The sequence below is a fragment of the Pithys albifrons genome, chromosome 3, assembly GCF_047495875.1.
Source record: "Pithys albifrons albifrons isolate INPA30051 chromosome 3, PitAlb_v1, whole genome shotgun sequence".
Taxonomy (NCBI): Eukaryota; Metazoa; Chordata; class Aves; order Passeriformes; family Thamnophilidae; genus Pithys; species Pithys albifrons.
This window is the reverse complement of record NC_092460.1, coordinates 95402241-95427581: the sequence shown is the minus strand read 5'-3', so window position 1 is coordinate 95427581 and position 25341 is coordinate 95402241. Positions and strand designations below refer to the sequence as shown.

Sequence of the window (25341 nt, the reverse complement as noted above, 5' to 3'; positions counted from 1 at the left end):
TGTCTAGGCCCTGAGAGCTGAAACCAAGACATTTCACATCACCCCACTCTGGGATATGATTTATTGGTTTTCCCAAGCAAAGCACACAAGTACAGTGTCCTTGAAGTGACCAGCAGGATGAACTGAACAGATCAATTAAAATTGATGGATCTATCAATATTGACAGTGTCATGTCAAAGATGAGGCCAACAGACTAAAATACTAGTTCTCTTTAGAGAAAGGGGCAAAAATATTTGTGTGCCTTAACTTCAAAGCCTCAGCATGACCACTGGGATTATTGTGACAAAGCACACTGGCATGGTCACAGACGTGACAGGTTGACAAATGAGGGCTGGTGGGTGGTGTTGTCTGCAGGAGTGTGAGAGAGGAGAGATCAGATTGAAACACAATCTACCAACAACAAAAGAAGTCACTGAAGGCAAGTCCTGGGCATTTCAGAGACCCAGTTTCTTACCAAAGAAATGAGAAGAGGAGGGAATCTCCTTTTGTTTGTTAGTTGCTTGTGACCTAAATACCTTGCAGCTAGGTCAGCAAATCCATCTGGTTAAAAGTAAAGAAAAATAAGCTTTTGTTTGTTTGCTGAGTCCTGAGCAAAGAAGGGGGACAGAAAAGCATCCTTTGGTATTGGGTGAGTGTGCAATTCTGTCCATATTCACAGCTGGCACTTAGGGAGGGGTGGGGAGTTGGCTACATCTCTAAATTCAATACAGCTCACAGCAGCTGAGGTGAAACCTGGATTTTTACATTAGATTGGATATGGCCAAAGTAAGTGCAACCACGTGTTTTGCCCAGGGCATACCAAAGTCCTATCCACTCTGCTGTAAAGTCACAGAGCTCATGATGGGGAAAGCAATGTCAGAAGGGTTTAGAGTGAGTGGGACTAACAACCATTGATAGCCTTTCACAAAATTCCAGCAAGCCAATTCAATTCACTTAACTGGCAGAAAAAAAAATACAGTAAAGAAAAGCAGGAAAAAGAAATATTTTCCTGCCAGTTTAGTGGACTGAACTGGCCCATGAAGGGACTTGACAGGGCCAGGGCCTGAGCAAGGGAAGGAACTGTCCCTGCCTGAAAATGCACACAGCGCTTTCAGCAACAGCAAGATGTTAAGGTTGTTTCAGCCATTTGAAGGAGCATCACCTGCACATTCTTTCATTTCACCAGAGATGGGGGGCAATGCAGGTACCTACTCAATACTGACTGTCTTCTCTGTAAAGTTTTACACCAGTGTGCTCATATGGAGAGAGAAGTCTGCATGAGAAGTCTCTTCTCTGTCTCAAAGTGACCAAAGCAATCTCCTGCTGCTCTGGGTATGCCTAAAAATACTAATGAAAGTAATTAGACAACACATACTCCTCTAGTTTCACACTGGTTTCTTCTATGGCCCTTTGTGCAGAACCAGATGGAGGCAGTTCCTTGTAAGGCCAGGCTGTCAGCCTCCAGCCCCTCTCATAAAATAATATCCCTAGCTCTCATTTTCTAGGAAAATGAAAGAGTAAAATGCGAGGGACAGCAAGAAAGATTCAGAAACAGGCATAGATTGTGAAGCTACTTTGAACTCAGTGTTTGGAAGCTGCCCTACCTTTATGAAAAGAGTTCAAGACATGTGGAAACCATCCAGACAGGGATGTAACCCTATCTGCTTGCAAACTTTGGCTCCTCCAATTTGGCCTCAGTTCAGTACAACTTTTTCCTCAATTCTTACTATCACAGACATGAATTCAATATGAATTTTCTCAATGTGGTCAAACCCAGCAGATATTTTGAGTCAATATGCCTTTTTCCAATCTCAAGTGATAAGACAGGGCAGGAGAAGAGCCACCAGCTGAACTTGACCTTGCTGAAACTGTGAGAATGACTCACCCACCCCAACATGCACTTCCCACTCTGACATACTTACCTTGCTTTGCTTCCTGTCCAGGTAGAACTGGTGTTGACTAATTGCCATAGCCCAAATAGACTTTATTAGTGCTGGACAGGCATACCATGTATGCACAGCAATGCCACTATGCCCAAAAGTCCTTCTGGTCACAGATGCCCTGAAGAGGAGAAAAGAATAAACTGGGATTACACCAAGGATGCATCACATTTCTTTCTGTGGCAGAGCCTGTCACAGATCTCATAGTAAAAGCTGCTGTTTTTACTATGCACACCCTTGTTCTAATAGGAAAAAATGCTTAGAAAACAACAATGAATAGCTTATCAAGCTAGCAGAGCATATACTTTAAGTATCTCCTCAAGACAGCAAGCTCCAGAAGACTAACAGTAGAGATCATCCAGTTTGTCCAGTTCAGACTGTATTCCTGGGTTTGACTGAGCTGATGCTGAATTGCTGCATATCCCAGGAGTGTCACCACAGCCAAAGCAGGCATGAATCCTCTGTGTCATTACATGCTGAGGCCAAGTCCTCACACCCTCCACTAACTCTGGCTTTGGACAGTGGCTCTCAAATATTAGGGCTCAGGCAACAACTACAGATCCGTAGGACCGATGGCTACTTTTGGGAATGTGGGAGAAATTTTCAGACACCTTGATCTCCTCACTTGTAAAGAGACATATCAGGACTTGTCAAGTGTATGGGAGAGGGGAGTTGTGAGGCTTGGAGGGGGCTGCCTAGTGCCCTGGAGAGAAGAATGGGACTCAGTGATTAGCTGAGTGAATTTGAAAACAGGAAAAATAAGAGCTAAATGTTTCCTCTCTGGGACTCCCAATTGTTTTCAAACACTAGCAAAAAAACACAGGTTAGGTTTCCCCATGCTTTCACAGCTGTGCAGAACTGCTTGGTTATTCCTCCCCATCCCTCAACTCCAACTCCACCAGCAGAGACCCTGACACCAGCACACTGCAGGCTCACAGCATCCTGGGCTGCACAATTCCTCCCACTACAGGGATGGAGCGCTGGCTGGACTAAACCATTTCACTGACCTAAAGAGCCTCTAATAAATAAGGGTCTCCTCTCCAGTCTGTTAAGAAGAGTCTTGTGGTGGAGTATGATTATGAAATGATGTGACATGGTTACAGTCTCGCTCAGAAACCTGGCACTTGTTACAGTCTTTCGTGCAGGACTGTGGACGGTGAAGAGGGACCAGCGCAAGAGACAGCCTGGGGAGCAGGTGTGCTGTGCTACAGAGGGGCTGCCACAGTCAGCAGCGACTCTGTGCCATGTAGGTGTGATGACACTGCAGGAGAGCCCAGGAGCTCTGCTATGCTGTACAAGAGATAGATGACTCTTTTACCAGCACTCAAGCCTGCTAAGGCCATCTCCTGCACCTGCACTGACCATCTCTCCTCTGGTGCCTGGGGGCTACTGCCCTGTCCAAAACTGGAGGTGAACATAGTGAGGGAGGCACACGGTCAAAGAAAGCTGTGACAGCAGCAAAATGTGAACTGCTGGTGGTATTCAGTCTTGGGAGAGGGCTGACAGTTCTTGTGTCAGGGCCTTTCCAGTACTTTAAAACGTGTTACAGTCAAATTATGAAGCTACAAATTGAAGTGAAATTTCTGAGAAAACAGCCGCAGCCAATGCAAACAGGGTCTCAGACAACTGGGATCTCATGTTTCAGTGTTATCCTATGCTGAGTCCTTTCCATGCAACTGGCACTAGAGACCTTGTCCCATTAGGAGTATTATTCTTGTGAGAAAATTCTCCATGGATGCAACAGAACAGCAGCTAATGCTGCTAATGAGTATGGGTGCTGGGCTGCCTCACTGCTGTCACTGGACTGGGAATGAAGGCTGTGCTGGGAGTTGATCTTGAATCCAAGGCTAGAGAGAGAGGATCTGGATGCTTTATGTTGGTTTAAGGGACACAAACCACTGTAACACATTGGCATGTAGGGCTCTAAGGCATTAAAGCACTCAAACACGAGCTGAAGCCTTAATTGTGGTGTAGTCTTATTCTGTTCAAATGCAGTTACTTCTTTTGAACTCTTAGAAACGTATTCTGCAAACCATTTCTCTCCTCATCATCATTCTAATCTCTTTTCTTTTTGGGATCGGTACATTTTTCTCATCAAAACTGCATACCCCATTCAAAAGTCCGCAGATTTTGCTGGTCAGAGCCGTGGACTTGTTTTTCAGAGCTGTCTTTTGAGGACCTGAGAGAGGTGGTTCATGGGTGTTTTTTCTATGACTTCCCTCCATGCATGCTACTTGTGCTGATACCCTGTTAATACCCCTAAAATGTATAATTTTCCTCCTTTATCGGATAAATGACTGCAGTGAAGAGAGGTTAAATGGCTTGTTGGGGACAGGAAGCCATGGACAGAGGCAGGGTTTAAAAGCATACATTGTACTGCCCAGCCCTGGCCACAGTCACGGAGCTGAGCTCGCTCTTCTGACTGTGGCTTCGCTGACTCAGGCTTTGGTTTGGCTACACTGAGAGGAATGTGGAGAGAGCACTGTGCTGGCTACTACTCCGCCTCCACATGCCGAACAACTCGTCTCAGGAGTCCATCCCACTTGGCCAGCAGACTACAGACTGAGCTGTGTTCCCACCATGCCACTGCAACATGCCATGCTGCTTTATGGGCAGAGCACCAGTTCGACCTGGATGGTGATGCTCTGGATACAAAACCGAATCAAACTGATACAAAACCCAACCAAAATAATTTGCTTGTAGCGAGAAAATACCAGGCTGACAATCTGGGACAGGGCTTTGTCCTCCTGGTGTTGATTCAGAGAAATAATGCAATGGAATAAAAACCGGAAGCTCTTCTGTGTCGCTAATTCCTATAATCTAAATACAAATGAAAGAGAAGAAGTTCCTCTGTGTGGTCACGTTTCATGCATGACACTGAGTTGGAAGTATCATCAGGATTTTAAGTCCCTACTACTTCCTTTCTTCTCCTCGCAACTGCTCCTTGCAGGAAACAGCCAAAACTTAGGGCATTTAGGGGCTCCTGGCTGCTGGTTGCTCAGAGCACATGTTTCTGACGCCTTGCCCCATGCTGGGGGCTAGGTAAGGGAAAGAGTCTACCACCCCCAGCTCCTGCTGCTGGAAGATCTCCCAGCATATTCTCGACTTTGGGAATTCGCTCTGCTAGATTTCATGTGACTATTTACATGCTTAATATTAAGCAGATGCTTCAAGGTTCTGCTGACCTAGAGCTGCACAATGATATGAGCTGCTCTACTCTGGTTTTGCTTTAACAAAATGCACCTCTGCAGACAGTCACCACTGTACTGGTGTGACCATGTTCATATCAGGGTAAACAAGCACAGAAACTGCATGCAGAATTCCACTAATAAAAGCACATGTATTAGTACACAGATAGGCATGGGAAACAGGTGAAACAGGACCACAGCTGAGTGATCAGCAACAGACACTACCTACCAGCAGCACATCAAATCAGTCTGGGAAGAGAGCTGGTCTCCACCAGTGGTATCATACACAGCAAGTGTGACATTGCTTTTAGTGAGAAGAACTAACAGATTTATATACACAGTGGTCACTGTCTGCAGTAACTATCCACTAATGCAAACACACAAGGGGTGCTGAATGCTCTGATGAGATGCAGCACAGTCCCTTAAACTCACTCTCACGTTAGGTTTCTAAAGTAAGAAAGACAGACTCCCATGCCAAAAAGACTGATGGGCTTTCATCCAGGCTGCCGGTAAACCTCTGGTTTCATGCCATTCCTTTCCGTTGCACTGTTGAATATTTATTTACAAGGAAGCATGTGAGTACAAAATTTGGCGCCCAAGTCTGGGCTCCGAGTGCAACATGGGGACAAGGCAAAACCACCTTTAACGCACGGGGGCTGCCGGCACCGCAGCTGGGGCACCGGAGCTGCACAGCCTCGGGGGTCACAAGGTGCCAAAACAGAGGGAAGGAGAAAAAAAATACCGCTAGGAGCCGAGGGGAAACGCATCCTCAAAAACACCCACCCGCACACGAAATGTCCCGCTGGAAGGAAGCAGCTGCCCCCAGCCTGGCACCCGCTGCCCCTCCCTTACGGATCCCCAGCTACCCAGCGCAGCGAGCCCCACGCAGCGGCGAGGGCAGCGTGGCTCGGCACGACCCGGCTCCGCAAGGCTCGGCATCGCAAAGCCCGGCTCATCTCGTCGCTCACCTGCGCGGATCGTGCACCTCCACCGAGAACTTCTTCTCGCGGAAATAGAGGTTCTCCAGCTGCCTCCATTGGAAGATCTGCGGGGAGAAGAAGGGGATGAGGCGCCTCCGCGCGATCCCTCGCCCGGCCCTGCCCGCCTCGCCGCTCCCTCCCGGCTCTGCGGCGGGACTGCTCTGCTCCGCCCCGGCCCCACGTCCCGCCCGCGCCCCCCGCCCCGGCCCCGCGGGGCAGCCCCGGGGGCGGGCGGTGTCCTCTGTCCCTCCCCCGCTGCCGGCGGCGGGTTCGGTGCCGGGGGCAGACGGGAAGGCCGCTGGTTTCACTCTGCGGGACCAAATACGTTTAAACACATTCAAACCCCGAGGGAAACCGTGATTCTTCTGGTTTTCCTTGGAGGATGGTAGCGGGTGTGCATCGGCCTTCTGGCACAGCAGCCTTTCCCCCGCTGAAGGAGATAAGACCCCGATGGGGCCACTCGCCTCGTTCCACTCAAATGCGATACCTAGCTCTGCTTTTATCCTGCCATCCACGTAAAACTGACAGGAGCGTGAGCCGAGCGGAGTCCGTTTATCTATCCCAGGTGCTGGCAAACTCGTGTTGACGATGCCCAAGGCTCCAGCGTGCTCCCGGCCGTGCAAAACACGGGAATAAACAGGTCATACCCCAGTTTTACAGGATGCCCTGCCGAGGCATCTCCGAGCAGCACCGGGAGAAAGCCAGCACTATCACCAATGGGGAAACTGAGGCACCAAGCTGTCATGGGAATAAAATGAGGCGTACACTCGCCTATGAGTCAGCACGGGCCAGCCCTGGGGTCTCTGTGTGCTCTGGGGCAGTGGGATGTGCTCACACCGTCCCTCTGCCTCAGCTCTGCCAGGAAATAATCTCGATTTCCCAGGCAGGAGGGCGGACTGACTACCGGAGCAGCGCGAAGCATGCGGTGACTGCGAAACACTGTCTCAGCTCTGCAAACCACGACACCTCCGCCGCAGCAGACAGGTCCATCACCGCCACCTCCTTAAAGAATGAGTAAGCCAAAATCCAAACCCTGGCTTCCAGGCTGCTAATCCACGGGGAGGAGGCAGCCTCCACCCCGTGGGCATCTCGGACTTCGGCTTCCCTGCACAGCCCCTAGCAAGCAGTGGAGCATGGGGAATGTAACCTCGCTGCTGGGGAGCACAACCGGCAGAGCTTTCCCTGAGTTACAGTCCTTCTCCCACTACAAGCAGCGTCTGTGGAGTTCCTGTGCTACCCTCAAGGAAGGCACTGGCTCCTGCCACGCCGAGATAAGGCGTTTGCCAGTGTCAGCGCTCTGGAGATAAGTAAAAGGGAGGTGTGATTTGATTTATGCTGCTTAAGCTGTCGGTGGAGGTGAAATCTAGAAAATAAACCACAGAGAGGACCGAAAATTTTCTCGTTGCTAGTATTTCAGAGGCAGCAAAATTGAAAATAGTTTGTAAAAGTTTCAAAGCAAGGTTGTTTTGTTTTTTTTTCTCTCTGTAACAAGGTGTTTGGATGAACGGTGGGGGATAAGGAGAGCACTGAGCTGTTCTCTGGGGCTGTGTGCATTGCAGGGGGATAGGGGAGGAAGGGGACCAGGAGACATAGAGGAAGCCTGAAGGGCTGAGTCACATTGCCTTTAGAGGATTATTTTATTCCTCCACTAGAAAAATTAATTGCTGCATAAAAGCTGTAATCACCAAGAACCACAGAAACACCCACTAGTTTACCCAGTGAGGGAGGACAGACACAGGGTGAAAGGGTTAAGCCAGGAGCTGAGGTCTGGCTGAAGTCTGTCTCCTCTGCAAGCACCTGGCTTCAAAGACATGAAAAGGAAGTTTGGGGCCTAAACTCCCACTGACAACAACTGGGGTCAAGCCTGAGACTGCCATGTGGGCTGCCGAAAACATCCCTCTATGCTTCTAGATGCCTGTCTGCAAAGGCAGGGAGGATTATGTGGCCGTGCTGCACGACATGTGCAGAGGACATGTTTGGGAGGCACTCAGACATGTGGAACACATAAGAGTCTAAAAAGCCAGCAGATCACACCCTTCAGAAAATATCCCGCTGTCCCCAGGTCCCCTGTTGTCATTTATGACTAAACTTCAGAGTGGCGCAGAAGGAATTTGAAACTTTTCAGAGCTGCTGGCAGCTGTTCCACTCGGACGCTCTCCTGCCCATCCTCCTCCCTCCTACTCTGCCAGACTCTTCCCTGTCCTCAGATCCTTTCCTATTTTACCCTCTCTGCTACCAAATCTCACAGTGCTTTTTGTTAAGTGAAGCTCCATTTCTCTTTGATGATTAACTCCAACTGTCCAAACACACAGGGCTCTGGGGAAGCTGTTCAGATGCCCAAATGCAGGCATGCCCTTTTCCATGCTCCAGGGTACTCTGCCTGGCCCCTGGCTGCTGCCCTGGGAGGGAGCTTGCCATAGGACCAGTGCTGTATCTGCCAGCCCCACGCAGATGTCTTGGATCACCAGCAGTGCCTAAAACAGCATTAGACACCTACGTTTTGGGCACTGGAGCAGCTCCCCAGATCATTGCGTTTTTATATTCAGTTTCTTTGTTTTTCTTGGCAGGGTGTAGAGGAAGGCAAATCCAGACTCTTGAGAGGGAGGGGGTGAAAGTGACCCCACAACCTGAGTTTGTGTCTTTTTTTCCATAACTCTGCTCTCCAGAACATATATGTGTGTTTTACCATTGCTTTAACTGCCCTCCCTTTGCTGCCCTCCCAAATATTATTCTACAGTCTTCCACTCCTTTTGCGCACATTGAGGGTCTCCCCCTTCCTATACATAAGGAATCCAATCTGCAAAAATGTGAATACCCACAGGAAAGTATCCACTTTCCTGTTAGCTGATCACAACCCCTCTAGAGAAACAAAGCCAAAGGTCTCTCTTCAGCCAGACCTCCTAATGTAAGCAAGCTGTTCCATTCACCAGTTACCCAGCTTATTCACGATCTCAAATTGATGCTGTTAATGCAGTGACAGATGCACAAGGTGCCATTATTGAGTCTTCTTAAATGGAAGCATAATTTTTACCCATCAAGATCCTTTTACCACACTGATGCTTGCAACCCTCACTTGGGAATAGTCACAGCAGGGAGCTGGTCATAATTTCAGCGGGATCTCATGGAAATGCAGTGACAACAGATGTGTGTGCTGGCTCTGGGGCTGGTTTGAGTCAGAGCATCCATGTTCATGGCAGGTTTGCCTCTCCCTGTACTGAGGTTGGGTTTGGGTTTGGTTATTTGGCTTATGATTGTCTTTAGCTAATTTGCAGGGTCAAATCTAATGTGTGCACTTGTGGGTGGGACAATTCAGATTTGCTTTATCGGAATGGCATTAGAGGTGCAGTGACTTTGCCAGGCAAAAGGTACCTGTCAGACACTGGGATATCTCCACAAACACACTGGAAATGGGGCTTAAGAGAAAGTCACTTGGTAACCTAAGCTGGGAGCACAGTTCTCCTGCCTGTGAATAGCTCCCTTCCCTTGGAGCCCACAGACAGGGGGACAATTAGTGGTTCATTTGGAGAGCTGAGTCTCTGTGATGTGGTGGTTTGCCCACTGGGTTCTCTTCTGAGGTCAGCAGCTCATTTTGGATCATGCAGCACTGGGCAGCTTTCAGATGGGAACAATTTTTGGTAGTGGCCATCATTGCAGGCTCCACATGAGATTATTTTATCTTCAACAGATATGTAAGGAAGTCTCCCCAAGACTGGCTTTTGAGCACAGCTGCACACTCATACATACATGTGACAGGGGCTACTAAAAGAGGAGAGAAGAATTACCCCTATTGCCTCCTCTTCTCTGAAGGGATTGTCCCCACCCTGGGCTCTATTTCTTGTACCAATAAAACTGGAACTGGCACTATCACTTGAATTTATAAAACTGCTTATCAACCCGTGAACATTCCAAGAGAATAACTGTTCCCTGTCAGACCATGTGCACTATTTAAAATGCATTGGAGTGGGTGGGGAGGCCATGGTGGGGAAATCAGTGCCAGAAATGGCTTCTGCAAAGCTGGCAGCTTAGAAGAGGAGCCAGGAGGGAGATCTGAATACTGCACGGTGTGCTGTGGAGAATTCAGGTACAAGCTACAGGAATTTTCTCATTGGAAATCCCATTCCAAGAGGCAGGCAAGCTTGCCAGGCACCAGATGTTTGTGACTAGTTACAAAGAGCTGCAGTCAAAGCCCTTTATATGTAAGCTTCTTTTGTGAGCACACTTGTGGTTTGCTGGCTGCTCCCTAATTAAGCTGAGCCTGGAGGAGAGGAGGCCCAGGGATCTGCATCCATTTCAGCCATGTGAGCCTGAAGAAGGTTTTTTACCAATTTTATTGACCATGAGGCTGGTGCTGTGGAGTTTGCACATAGCAGGAGGTAGGATCAGCGTCAGAGTATTTGAAAAATGCCCGAAGCTCCTGATAAAGAAAGGTGCGTGTTTTGTGAATGAAACACTGGGGATTGCTTCTGGCATGGTCATTTATGACCTGGGCGTGGGGAGCTGAGTTACTGCTAGGCACTAGGCCATGCTCTGTCCCTTTATGCTCAGGGAGCCTTCTCTGAGCATCCATTGGAAGGACCGTGCCATACATTTGGGCACCCCAGGCAGTAATGAGGCTTTTGCTGGCTCCTGTGTTGCCCTGCAGCTCAGGGATAGGACAGAGAGGGTTGCTGAAGGGCAGCACTGATGGCTGGTGCACAGTGCTCTCTGAATTATGGTACCTAAAGAAACATGTCCAAATAGTACCTTTTGGAGTAATTCCAAATCCTGGGGTAGGGGTACTGGGTCCCTGATACTGTTTTCTGCCTGCTGTGCCCAGAAGGGCTGGACTTGGCACTGAACTGGGGAGAGTGCACTGTGGCTGGGCACTTTGTGGGGACATGATGTAAACCATTTTTGCATTTGATCTATTAAGAAGAAAATATAAATACGCAGGACTCTCATTTTCTTTCCCTTTACTGTGTGCTGAAGCCCCTGAGATGGGGCATAGGCTCCATGGGATCACTCAGTGAAGCACACGCTCTCAGGGGTTCCAGATATCACTATCACACTTGGTAGCTGTTCAGAATCAAATCATCTGCAGAAGTCTACAGGGGATGTACCTGCTGTTTGTTGTCTTTGATGACCTAAAGGGGATTTACAAAGGAGATGGAGACACGCTTTTCTCTCAGGTGCCCAATTAAAGTCAAAGAGGCAATAGACACAGGTTGTAGGGTTGCAGCAAGGGAAACTCTGAGTACATACATTAAAAAAAACCCAAACCCAAAACAATCAGTGGAGGAGGTCAACCACTAGGGCCATGAGTAACCTGACTAACTCTGAAGCTGGCCCAGCTTTGAGCAGGAGGTTGGACTAGAAACTTCCAGAGACCTTTTTGACCTGTATTTTTCTTTGATTCTAAACATCTAATAAATGACCAACTGTAATTGCTGTTGGACTTGCTGACCTATATGGCGTCTCCCAGTCCTTCAAGTCTTGCCGCTTCTTAGATGATTAATGCCTTGTTAAATCACACTATGCAGAAGGAACAATCATCCCTCCAAATGCATGGACTGCTACCCGAACTGGATGCTCTGAATGGCTTCTAGAAAAGGCAGCAAAATTAAATGGCACATATCTAACAGCCCAAATGCAACCCCTCCCCTTGCCTGTGCTATGGGCAAGAGCCAGCACTGGATGACATCCTGATACTAAAACTGGTACTAAACAACGGAACTAAAACAATGACAGTATTTTCACACAGCTTGCATGAGTGCAGCTACAAACTCGCAAGACTTTGTCTTGCAGTTTAAAACATAACAAAAAAAAATTCCTCCTTGGAAATGTACTTCCCTCCACCGAACAAACCAGCAAGCAAAATTCTGGGAGTTGAGTTATGCAGGAGGTCAGGGTGGTGGCTGTGAGTGGTCCCTTTCTGGCCTTAAACTCTATGGAAATCACAGCTCTAGTGAAGTCAATGGCTGTTTTGTCCCAGTGACTTCAGTGGGGCCATGGTTTCCGGGCATGGATTTGTGTTCTGCCTCAAGCCAACCCTGCTCCCATCAATCATATCTCTGTCAAACTAGTTAAGAGTGAACGAGGAAGGATTTGGTCCAGGCAGAACAGCACCATCTTAGCTCAAACAAATGAGCTCTTGTTTCAGGGGCAGATTTACCAAGATATTTCTGTGGGCTGTCACCTGTGAGTTAGTGTGACCCATTGCTGAGGGTGCCCCATGGTCATGAGATGGGGATGCTGCTGCACCGTAACTTAGCCCTCTATGCTGCCACACTTCCATTCATTCCTGTATTTTTATTAGTTTGGGATATTTTTTTCTTTCACTTCCCAAAACAAAAAAATAAAAGGCTTCCTGTGTGATTTGATGTGGGAAACAACCTCGCCAGTGATCTTCCCAGAGGCTTGCCATCCTCCCTCCCCCCATGGAATGAGAGAATGGTTTGGCTAAGTGGGATTTTCAGTGGTCTGTCAGCAATCCCAGCTCACTATCTGATTACTTCTTTGCCTCAGGCTGCAGGACTCTTTTTTTGCCAGACAGTTAGTTTCTGGTCCAATTTAAGATCCCTTTTGCTGTGTGCTGTTCTTATGGGATCACACCGCACCAACAAACATTTCTGGCTTGAGCAAACACCAATTGCATCTAGGTCTATATAATCACCACTCTGCATTCATTTCCATTTCCATTATGGAAACACAATTCTCTATTAAATTTCAAAGTGGTTTATTGGCTCAGAGAGACAGCAGAGCATCAGATCACAGAGGGAAGAGCTGCTATTTGGACAAAGCATTATTTGTCTACATAATGCAACTTGATATTTGTGTCTGTAACTGTACACAGACTGGGACTTTGGCTTTATATACAACCAAATCCACCTTCACTGCACATATATATCTGACAGATGCTGTTAGATATTGCATTGTTGTCACCATGCTGTGTCTGTCTAAATCAACAGGTGTACAGAGAACCTTCCTGATTGTTTTAACTTAAATTTTCTCGTTTTTATTCTCTGCAAGCAAATCAAAATGACTGGATCTTTCTGCACTGAAGAGTTCTCCTTTCTGGTACAATATGCTATGTGTTAAATAAAGGATGCCTCGTCTATAGCCTATGAATCAGCTGTGGCACCCTGGAAGGATTCATGCTGCCCACAAACCAACCAATACTGTTACTCTCTTTCCTAAGGATCCTTATGTCTTCTCTAGTGGCATGGCTGAGTCCCTCTGTCTCAGAACCAAAATACAGGAGCCACCATTCCCATCCCACACTGATAAGGCAATGCACATTATGAATCACGTTGCGTGACTAAAAACATTCCTGTGATGCAAGGTGTCTGCATATGGGGTGCCATAGCAGCAGCAATCCCAGGGACGTGGTGATGGGCTTCAGTGCCTGACCTTTTGCACCTCCTGCCCAGGCTGCTGACTAAAGGTGCCTCATATCCACAGTCACTGAGTAAGGGGGCCCCTGCCTGGCTTCATCTGGTGCTAAAAGTGCCCAGACCTTTGGAGGAGTGAGTCCTCGTGAGCCAAGAGACAGCATCTGAGCACGGTGGGGTGTGGGGGAACTTGCTACTACTTCAGAGCCAAGTGTAAGTGCTCAAGGAGGTTTCAGTCTCGCTCCAAATCTCCACCCTGACTCCAGGGCTCAGAGGTCCAATTTGTTTCACTTTGTGCTGTCGGAGTGATTTGTCTTTGCATCTTGTTGAAGTTCCTGCTGTGTGCTGCAGAATCATTCAAGTCTTGGCTGCTGCTTTTATAGAGAATTATTCTTTAAGACCTGAATACGACAAAGCACTTAGAGCGAAGGAGTTTCACTTTGATGGGACTACGCCTATGTTTAATGGTAGCCAAGGGCTTGACTTGGCTGGATCATGGGATGGGACTGTACACTACATTACACTGTAGTGTTTCTGAGTGTAAATTCTTACAGAAAACCCTGGGGGCTGTACGTCTGATGGTATCACCACAGCACACCAAACCACCACAATAGAGCTGTTTTTCCAATAAAGCAGCAGTGCCTTAGACTATGTATTAGTGTTTGTGAGTTGATTATACTACTTATTTACTTACATAATGGAAACTGAGCATGACTATTGTACAATTTAAAAAATTTGTTTTACCCAGACATTCTACTTAGCTGTCTAAAAGCAGCCCTGTTTGAGAGAGACATTGAGGCAAATTTTTACCAGCTTTTATGAGGAGAAAAAGTCGTGATGATGACCTATACCTAACTGTTACATGGTCCAACCATGTCAAATTCCAAGCAGCTGAACTTCTTCCAACGTGTTTTGAGCTATGAAGCTTTCATCTCGCTCCACAAAGTTATTGTGTAGGTGAATGGCATTTTCTTTCTCTGGCTGCCCCATAATTTATGCAGCCTGCATCCATATCCAGTTCCTATGGCTTTGCTGTAGGATACTGACTGTGGCTCAGATGGTGTCAATGGGATTGAGAACTGATCGAGGTTAAGAGTGGCTGCTTTTCTTTGGCCGGACTGCGCCGAGCCAAGCTGATCCCTTCTCTGAAGCAGTTTCCTTCCCAACTGCACAATGATACCAGGATGACCGAGGAAGGGGCCCAGGGGAGGAAGTGAGCAGTGGTGGCAGGATTGTGATGGGGGAGGAGAGTGGTGAAGGCCATTTTAGCTGATATTGCTGCCAAAAGAAATGTTCACTGAATCACAGCCCAGTGGCATGTCCAGCCAAATCCTGTGGAAATTCTCAGTGTCAGGGTCAAAACTGTGCTTTCCAGTCCAGTGTGCTCTGATAAAATTTATTTGTCTTCCAGTGTGTTTGGCAGCTTTTTGGCACAGTGAAATGCAGTAGTAAGGCATGAAATAGTGGGTGCTGAATAGAGAAGTGCCTGGTGCTGGATGGTAGACACCCCAAAGTGAGGGCAAACAGTGGCAAAAAAGGTGCTGATGGGAACATGGTCCCTGTGTAACAGAGATGGAGTAAGACATTTCAGCATGGGAAGGTCTTAAATTATGGCTGCTCTTCAGCAGTTGCAGGTCTGGATCTTACATTTTGATAAGGAAGGAAACTGAGTGAGCATTCTCTCTTTATGAGAAGAAACAGCGTGGTAAGGAACCTTGCTTTGTATATGTCTCCCTCCTCCCATGCTCCACATTTCCAAAAACTAAACCAAGACTGAATTACTACTCTATAAAATGAGTTGAACCCCCCATGACCTGAAGACTGGTTCAGTTTACAGCCAAATCCATAATACAAAAAGCATGAAGGATCAGCAACGGGAAGAGAAATAAAAGCTCAGAGCAGAAGGAGTCAGCAGGTAGTCCTTAACAGTCGTCTAATCACAGTGAATAATTTATTACAGCAATGCCACCGAGACTCCACTAGCTTTTAAACCATTATTTCCTGAAAATGGTTTCTGCTTCCTTTGTATAATTTGTAAATTTGAAATGTTTTATCCCTATCTCCAATGCAAAGATGTTTGCAAGGGTCTTAGGAAATAATGACATTCCAAGAGGAATCCAGTGACACATGAGTCCAGTACATTCTCTAACCCCACTTGATTCTGGATGCCTTAGAGAAAGTCCAGCCTGTTCTGAATACACCCCGTGGCTCAGCAGCTTGCCAGTGAGAGGAACGATACACATGCTCCATATCTCTGACAACAGAAACCAACCTGCTGCCAAATCAAACACCCTCCTTGAACACAAAGGTTTATAATGCCTCCCAAAATCCTCTTTGAAAATAATCAATTCAGTGTTAAAAAACCTGGATGGAGTGGCACACTTTTTAGTCCTACCTTTAACCCTTCTAAACTCTTGGCCTCTCCTGTACCATGTGGCAAAGAGCTGTGCAAGTGAATTGAGCTCCCTGTAACTGATTTGAGTTTCATGTTTATTTTGCTTTTTCGACTGTCTTGGTGTTCTATGATCAGTCAGGACAGAGACCAACTTGTCAGCTTCCTCCTCCCCATCATTCACTGCTTTCTGTACCTTTCACATCAATCCTTACTTTATGTTTTTTTAAGTTACTGGTCTGTCATTCCTTCACCACAGGAAGCACAAGTTTAACCACTCTATCAATGCAATTACTGAGTTGACAATGCTTCATTATGCCCTAAAGCAGAGAGGATCTATTTGTTCTGCTATAAAGCAGTCTTAATTAGGTTATTGCTCCTCCTGTGTAAAAATCCCATCTTGCCTCTGGAATTGGAATAGTTCACTCTATCTTGTGTTGTTTGGAAAAGGCCAAGTGGCATCAGACAGCAATGTTTCCCTTTCTGGACACAGTTAATGTGCTGATTACTTTGCTCATGCTTTTGTCAAGTAGGTGATTTCTCACTGATCAAACACTTAAAGCTACTGACTTTACTTGTGCTTTGTATTGCCTGATAGGATGGGTCCAACTCAGGTCCTGTTTTTGCATGTTTAAATGGGAAGTCAATCTTTGCTTTGGAAACACTACAAACAACAAATTAAATTCTTCTGTAATGAGAATTCAGAGTTATGGAGAGTTTATGGCAAGGGACAGAGGATTTTCATTGCATACTTCATTTCATCTCAGAGAAATGCTGGGAAGAAATGGCAGAAACTGATATTTGTCTGTCACAGGGAAATTTTTGTCAAGCTACATTCATGGCTGAACTTTGGGAGGCTTCACATTTTTTTCCAACAAGTCTTTATTCCATTTGGGTTAACTTCAGTCAACCAGAGAATGTGACTATTGATAATGCTTATGAGTCTGACAAAAAAAGGCTCACCTTAAGTTTTGTTGCCACTAGCTTTCTATAGAAGAAAATGAAATAACACTATATACAGGTATTTCTTACAAAGCAATTAAACACTCCCAGACTCTCCTTTTATTTTTGGTGGTAAGTTAAACATTTTCTCTGTCTGTTTATTGGCTATATGGAAGTCCTTTGGCTGACTTTGTTAATCATTCACTGTTAGCTTGGAGTTAATTGTTTACTAACTGTTAAGCTGTGTGCAGTAAGAAAAATGCCTTTGGGCTCTTAGATCAGTGGGAATATCTTGCTAGAACAACAGAGATATGCCTGGTGCTACTACTTTGTCGTGCAGATCTCACAGCTCCAGGCTACACTGCCTCTCCTTCGTGTACAGGTCTCTAGGGATGGAGTTACAACCCTGCCCGCTGGTTAAAGTGGACACACACTTCTCACAGACAAATGGTCACACAGGGAGGCTGCAGTCCCATGTGCCTTCTCTGCAATTCAAGCACAAACCCCTCTAATGACCCTCCTCTGAAACCGATGGGTTCAGTCACTACAGCCTCAGCATCTTGTGGGTGAGTGGTGCTGGTTCCAAAGAATTTGCTTTGGTTTATCATGAGTATTGGATGGTGCTGACATGAGTAGAGCCCAGCAGGACAATGACTCTTTTTTTTTTTTTTTGCCTTTTCAAGGCACGCAGAGCCTTGAAGGCTTTTCTCTTCATAGGAAAGGGTTTAAGTGAAGCCAAGTTTACACAGAGGGAGATGGATTCTGCCCATCCTGGGTCCTGCACACCACTGCTACACATTGGTTCTGAAAGCCAATACCAAACTTCTAGAATACCTCAGCAGGACAATAGTCATGTTCTCACACTTGATACTTCCTCTTGTTCAGCTGGAGAGATGGATTTTGTGAAGTGTACCAAAACTTTTGCAATTATTTAACACTGAACTGGTAAGGACCAAATCTGCATTTGAACAGACAGAAGAAAAAGGATAAGCCTTCAAGTGATGGCTTTGGGTAGCTTCAGGCCTTCCACAGAATTGAAGCATAGGCAGGAAGGAACATAAAAATAGAAGCACAGAGACACATTAATCTCTGCAGCCCAGGTACAACTGCATTCCAGTTTAATAGCCCTGCACTCCCATCTGAACCACCTAGGACTAGGTGCCAGATACCCAACTCAGCTGCCTCCCCAGTAATTCTGGAGGACTTAAGCCTGAGTGAGAACAGTGCAAGCAGGATCGGGTTCTGGCCCTGCATCAGCCTCAGTTCTCCTCTCCAGCCTCATCCAACTTGATGACAAGCCTGGTTAGTTTTCTAGAGACACATGGCTGATTTCCTCCAGCAATTTAATAACAACATGGTTTTGAGTGACTGCTAATGGGATTGCCCAAGATAGGTTCAGCTGCTTAATGTGGGTTACAGTTTTACTTGCAAACACAATAAGCATGGAAATCTATATAGGATGACATATAGAAAAACATTACAATCTCCCTTAGAAGACAAGCAAGGTTTTTATATGCATTTAATAAAAATGTCTTGGTTTCAACTAGTTTCTTGCTACAATTTGCTGCTTATGTTTCTTCTAGGGAGATTTATTTTTCCATTGTAATTTTTCAATTTATTTCTGGCATCGACAGTGTGCAGGAACAAAATAATAAAGATCAGAAAAGATGTAACCTGTTTCCCCCTCCCCCCACAATTTTACCTTGCAAAAAGTTCAGTAAGATTTACCCCTCCTTTTTGCACAGCAAAGACTTGAACCAGCTCATGCTGGTGTAGTGAAATGAATCAGATGCTACGGTAAGCTGCTCCCCGATACCAGGGTTATCAAGTGCAATTTTACAATGTAATTAGCAGAGGATTAAACACTGCACCTTGCTGAGGCAGTTGAGCTGCTCTTGTCAGAGGGGTTTTACCACCTCTGTAGGGTAAGAAATCTTTTAAGTTGCTCTAGAGCAGGTAAAATCACTCCATGCAGAAATAATGAAGCCACTCTGTCCAAGTCCTGTCTCTGATTTAGGCTGTTCATTTTGGAATAGCCCTGCCAACAGATGGGGTTTGCAAGCATCATGTAACAAGAGAAATGTTCATCTAGGCTGTCTTTTCACTGCTGTGGTCTTTGGATTGTGGTAATGGACAAATTCTAGCCCAGAAATTCCTGCTCTCCCTTCCCACCCAACCTTTCCTACCAGATTTATGACCACTTCTGCTAAGCCACAGAAGTTCTCAGTGGTTTATACATAAGGCAGCACCATTGTTCTGTGTCTCCTGGATTTCATACATAATTTGCTGAGACCAGAAAAAAACCAAACCCCTAATAAAGAGAAAATAAGCACCCTATTTTTTAGGGTTACACTTGCAGAAAAAGGATCTGAAACACCTAAAGCCTCTGCTTCGAGGGACAATGTGAGCATTGCAGGTAGTTAGTGGGGACACAGAGAGGCTGACCAAGATGTTACCAAGCTCTAAAACCAGTGCTACAGACTAGATCACCCTGAGCAGCTGAGAAGAAGAGAAAGCTGAAAGGAGGAGAAAGCTCAGAAAGAAGGCTTGACTCTTCTGGTGCAAACAAACATCTGTGTCCTCTCATGCAGTCAGAGTACCTCACCTCTTTTCTCCTTCCTTCTGATGTTCCCCACCGACCCTCTTATCCCAACACAGTTGACAATAATTGCTATAGCTTGTGAATGGCTGAGTCTTGTCATGGCAGGGCACTATTTTCTTCCAAAGACATTTTCCTATTCCTCAGACTGACTTCTGAAGGCATCTTTTGAGAACATGTCTTCCCTGGGGGGTTGGCACTACTGGAGATATGTGGGTGCAAACATCTAGCCTAGGCATGTTTTAAACTACCATATGTGTGTATAGCTTGCCCTGCAGGTAATGATTGATCCAAAATAAATGTGTCTTTTAGACACAGGTTCTCTGTGAAGACCTCCTTACTCCTCTCATTCATTCCTTCAATGAACAAAAAGTCCCACTAATAGCCTTCAGTGAATAAAAGGCTAATTGATGCACCTATTATCTCTTACTGCCTCCTCAGCAGTTCAGGTTTCTACCAAAACCTTGATTATAGTCTATTTTAACAGAAGATCCTCTCTGTGACCACCAGGCAATGTCCAACTTGACTGTGACCAGAGGAGGAGAAAGAAGGGGAGGGAACCTTGGCACAGAGACAATACAGAGAGAAATGCAGTCCATTAATTCACTGTGGAAGCTTTTGCATACATAGAAGAGCTGCCTGGTTGCTTCAAGTCATCCAGTTCTGCAGCCTGTGTGCAAGCCTGAAGTCTTGCCTCCTAAAGTCCCAATGGGTTTCCAACACAACTAACAGGCTGTGTGTGCACAACTGCAGGGCCTGTGCTCAGGGGTGAGCTTTTCTATTTTAGAGGGCATCCAGGGTAGGAAAATCAGAACACATGGGTCTGTCTCATAGGATAACCTCAAGGAATCAAACCCTCCCAAATCAAGAGGACATTACTTATCTGGATTTCTCCCAGGCAATTTGGAAGGACTGAGACAAATCCAAGTTTACAGATGCACTGAAAGCTTCACTAAAAACACTGACAGACCAGAATGGCTAGACCTCACAGACCAAGCCCTAGTTTTTGTGATCAGATCTGTGTGTGCCATGCTTTGATTTGTGAACTGCTTCAAAGTGAAGTTTCTAAATAAAGTAGATAGCGGACACAAACTTTTTAATGACTTTTTTTTAGGCATATGAAGATCATTGAATTTACTTCCTGGTCCGACATTAACTCTTCAGCTGGTAAAATTGTTGCTTATCAAATGCAATGCTGATACTGGGAAAACCATGCAATTTTCTTTTTGTAATAAATGGAAGCAGCTTTCTTGTGTCTTGTACCCTCTCTGTCTCAGATCATTTATGGCTTGGCAGTACAGTATCAGGGATTGGCTGACTACATCCAATCCTGCCACAGCCAGAGAATGGAAGGTCTCCAACACCTGAGAGGATCAGTCCTTCAGTTTCCATTTATGTTTTATGAACCACACAAAAAAAGAAGTGTCAGTTGCAAGATTAAGTGATACTTATTTCCCCCCAAATCCACAACATTTAATAAATTATGAGCTACTTTTGTCCATTAATTCTTTGCAGACATTCAGACAAGTATGGCAGAAAATCAACATCCTTCAAAATCACATGAATCAATGCCAGCATTTGGTGTGCATCACACCCTTGACTCGAGCTATAACTTGCATTGCAAGCCCAGGCCTTGATAAAAAAGTAAACAACTTACCTTTCTTGGTTTCACTTTGTCATGGTAGTCATATTGAAAAATCCCCTTGTAACTAAGTCCTAACCACCAAGGAATTCCCTGCTTGTCCTGTAAGAGAAAGCAGAGGGAGTTATATTGAAGAGGATGGGGAAATGCTGATTTCCTAGGTTGTTGTTCAAGGTGAATATTTATTTCTAAGCAATAGCTTTGAATAGGTGCTGTTAGATTTCCCCCTGCTGAATTCCCTCAAGTCAGAAAGCTCCATAGTGTTTAGGAGAGATCTGTTTCACTTTTGGCCATGATATATAAAGCCATTTAAAATACATCACATGTGATCAAGTTACTCAAAATGCTGTCAGGAGAGGTGAGGAGGTTTGACATGGGTCCTTTGTGCAGCGGTGCATCCTCTGCCTCTGCCCTGTATATTATTCAGTCTGAACACTCAAAGACTGGAGAGAGAGGAAAGCGAATCATCCAGCTGACTTGAATTATGTGGAGGGATTTTAGCATTAGCCTTGAAAATGCAGCAGTAAGGGGATCTGAGAGCTACCAAGTGATAAGGTCTGTCAGGCTCAGACTCAACTGCTTTGTGTCTGAGTGTGCAATAAAATGGCCTTATGGAGTAATGGCTGATATCTGATCCCAGCCTCTGCAATTTACTGAGCTGGAGTCCTCAATGAAATTACATCTGTTCTTTTAATGTGACAGAGAGTGGCAGGGTAAAACAAAGCTAAACGAAACCCACCCCATCAGGCAGAAGCAAAACCTATTATGTGCAATATTTGCTGCCTCATTGCCGCTCACTGCTGCTTATTGATCATGGGGAGCTCACTGGAGTAGCTCTCAAGTGTTTGCAGGATTGAACATCCATCCCAATCCACTTTTCTTGACCTACAGTAGTCCAAGAGATCTGGATGCAAAGGGTATTGAAGGGATCCTGTCCTCTGGGAAAAGATGAAGCTATTGCTTTTTGCAAAAAAAATACACCTTATTTTGTGTACACATTAACAGGAATAGATTAGAAATGTATTTCCTGAGACAAGTACAATCACATATTTGTGTTTTTATTGTACCCCATTGTGCAAGACATTACAGACATATAAAAACCCATATGATCTGTGCACAGAGATAATGATGAAAACACATCAAAACTTCAGTGGTGATAAATGAGGGAAAATGCTCTGGGGAGTGTGGATCTAGCTTTCTTTATATGATTATTGATTTCTCTGCTTAAAAAATAACAATCCTATGCAGCTGGTCAGGCAGGGAAGTAGTAATAATAATATGAGTCTAGAAGTTTTGGTGATATATCATTAGACTAGAGAAATGAAGGATTTCATGAATACCTGTGTGGAATCCGCATAGAAGTGGAGAGCTGTTTGGGGATGAGGATGTGTTATCACTAGAGTACGGGACAATGATCTGGCATTAAAAAGATGTACAATATCTGTATCCATCTATCCCAATACATATCTCAAGTGAGGGGAGCTGCAGTATGCAGGTCATGGCTGGCCCTACTTAGTTGCTCATGGGTCTGCTGTCTGGGAAAAGTCTGACTTCCTGGAACTACAAAAAGGAGCCAAGCATTGTGTAGGCCAGAGATGGGTCTGGCTTGTCTCTTTGGTGGTGGTTCACTGGCATCACCAGAGCTTGCCTGTGCACTGAACACTCCAACACAATAGAGCTGCAAGAGTTTTATCTCCAAGAACAGGATTTTCCTCTCTGGAGCTGTATTTACTAAACATGTACACACAGTTGAAATAAGTTTATCCTACCACAGGAAGTGAAATGAGACTTTAGGAACAGTGTATTGTATTCTGAAGGCAGGATGGTTATTTGTACCTCTCTCCCTCCCTCTCCAACAACAGTTTAATTCAGTGAATGACCCTTCTTGCAGCACGTACCTTTACTGCATAATAATGCACTCCATATGTTGGGAGGGATTCTACAATGCTCATGTAACTGCAAAACAACACAGAAGAGAATAACATATCTGAGAAGCTGAGAGGATGCTCTGAAAAAAATTGCTTTAATAAGCAATTAAGTACATAAATACTTAAAAACAAAACAATATGAGAAAGGAAACATAATTACATATTGCATTTAAAGTCCTATATAAATATTTTCTAATAAACAAAGGCCACAAAGAAACCACACTTATTTCACTTACTTCACAATTGCTTGACCTCTTGTCTGACCATTTAGTTTCTTGTAATGTTCAATGACTCGATCCTCACTGAAAAGGAAAAAATTGGATGTTTTATATCCTGGCATTATCATGACTGAGAATCTCATCAAAAGGTAAAGAGATACATCTGTTAATGCAGCTACTGACTGAGGGAATCAAAAGAGGCCAAGCAAAACCACCAGATGAGGGGATTTGGTGCAGCCTGGGGTAAACAAGCACAAGTTACATACTGAGAATAAAAATGGTTTTCTAAGAATTGGTTCTCTGGAAGAATCTTTTTTCCTCAAAAAGATGGTACCAACTTGTACAGACTTTCCCCTCTCTGCATTCCTTTTCTAACCTACAAATGATTTCCATGATATTACATTGTGGGAAAACAGATTGGTGTTGGAGCTGCTTAAGTTCTGCCTTGCCCCAGCTGTTGCAACTTCTTTTCAAGCCCATCACGTACTCTGAAAGATGGGCAAAACTGTTCAGACATTGGAGGCCAATAATAGCCCTGAGACCCACAGATCACTCCTTCCTGCACCTGCACAAAACCATGTGCAGCAGCACTAATGGAAGTACTCTGGGGCAATCTCTCTCAGCAGGGAGTTGAATTCCTATTGTACACAGGGGCAAAATCTATACTGGCAGGTTAAACAGTGGAAAGGGGATGTTTCCAAGGCACTCCAACTTGGGTTTCTTTCCTGTTAAAATACTGATGTGCCTTTGCTTTCTTTTGGGATTTACTAACTTGCATTCTCCCAGCAACTCTTGGCTATGGACTGGGAGCTGGCATGAGCTGGGCCCCATTCCCAACAGTGCTTTGGAGAGTAGGATCATTTCATGTCTTAGAGAAGACATGAACCATGTCTTCATGTGTTCCACAGTGAACCATGGAGGCTGTTCCACACCAGTGGGCCTCTGTGTTAGAGATCAGTTCTGAGTGTGTACTGATACACAACAGAGATGGAACATCCAAGAGAGATCAGCATGACCCAAATGAGAGACTGAACAACATCTGTAAATTCACTTTTAAAGAATTTAATTCCTTCTCCTCCAGTGAGTGGGCAGCCATCCGATGCAATCAGCTGTGGTAGCAAGGTCGCAGCACGGCAGGGTATAAGCCAAGAACCAGCTCTGTTAGACTGTCATGATACTTAAGTCCTCAAGTTTAAACCCAATTTCTTGCTCTTTATGTTGTAACACCAAGGACAGGCAATCTGTTGAGTACCCTGGAGATACTGCACAGACCTTGCCAGCCTGAGAGGATGGAAATCTAAACTACCTCTTATGTCACCTTTGTGCCCTCCCCACCTGGCCCCACAAAAGCTTCCAGCAGTACCGAGTGTCTGTCTCATGCCATCTATGATTCTATTCTATGATTCTATCATGCTGCCTGTGGTTCAGGGCAATGTGAACTGGCATTCCTCCCTCCCTTTATTTTTTTGGTCCAGTGGGAGTCCCTACGGGGGCCTTTAAAAACAACCAAGGCTGTCCACCATGCAGTAATCCTTCCTCAGGCAGAACCAAAGCTATTTGCATTGCTAGAGAGTGTGAAGGAGCACAGCAGTATGGGATGGTCTGGTAGATGACCTCATCCCAACTGCTTAGAGATGCCCACGGGGACTTTTGTGGAAAACTGCAAGATGTTTCACTAGCCTGGCTAACATGACTGTGTGTTCTCATTGCTGCCTTCTCTATACACATCCCTGTGCCAGAGAGGATAGAATTTCTTTTAAAAAGAGAGCCAGAATCTCTGGAATCAAAACATCTTTTAGAAAGAAATGGCATAGGGGAGCTGAGGACTATACCCCTGGTAATGCGGAGAAAAATGGGGGAGAACCAGAAACACCAATATAGGCAGCACAGAGCAATTCAGAGATGGGCTGCTGGATTGTTGGCAGGACCAGCTGTTCCCCCACAAGCCTGTCATTTGTCTGGACTAAGTGCTTTCCTTACTCACTCGCCAAGTGACTTTCCCCACTCATCCTGCAAAAATAAAAGGGCTTTTTCCTGGGGCAAAGTGAAGCAATGTCCCACCAGCAGGCCACAGCAGGTACACGGTGCTGACTGAGCCAGTGACAAATTACACGGGTAAAGGAATGGTCCGGCTCTCACATTAAATCCCTCAGAATAAATTTA

At 45.5% G+C, this 25341-nt stretch overlaps 1 protein-coding gene across 8 annotated transcripts in view; it reads right to left on the bottom strand.

The window, feature by feature from the left end:
• The window catches only part of FRMD4A (FERM domain containing 4A), a 371927-nt gene that overhangs the window by 31832 nt on the left and 314754 nt on the right, over nucleotides 1–25341 (bottom strand). For all 8 annotated transcript variants that reach the window (XM_071552779.1, XM_071552782.1, XM_071552780.1 and 5 more), the window contains 5 exons: nucleotides 23197–23262; nucleotides 22931–22988; nucleotides 21048–21134; nucleotides 6076–6152; nucleotides 1902–2040 (listed from right to left, as the gene is read on the bottom strand). In XM_071552779.1, the coding sequence (XP_071408880.1) occupies nucleotides 1902–2040; nucleotides 6076–6152; nucleotides 21048–21134; nucleotides 22931–22988; nucleotides 23197–23262 (427 nt within the window). The remainder of the gene's footprint in view (nucleotides 1–1901; nucleotides 2041–6075; nucleotides 6153–21047; nucleotides 21135–22930; nucleotides 22989–23196; nucleotides 23263–25341) is intronic.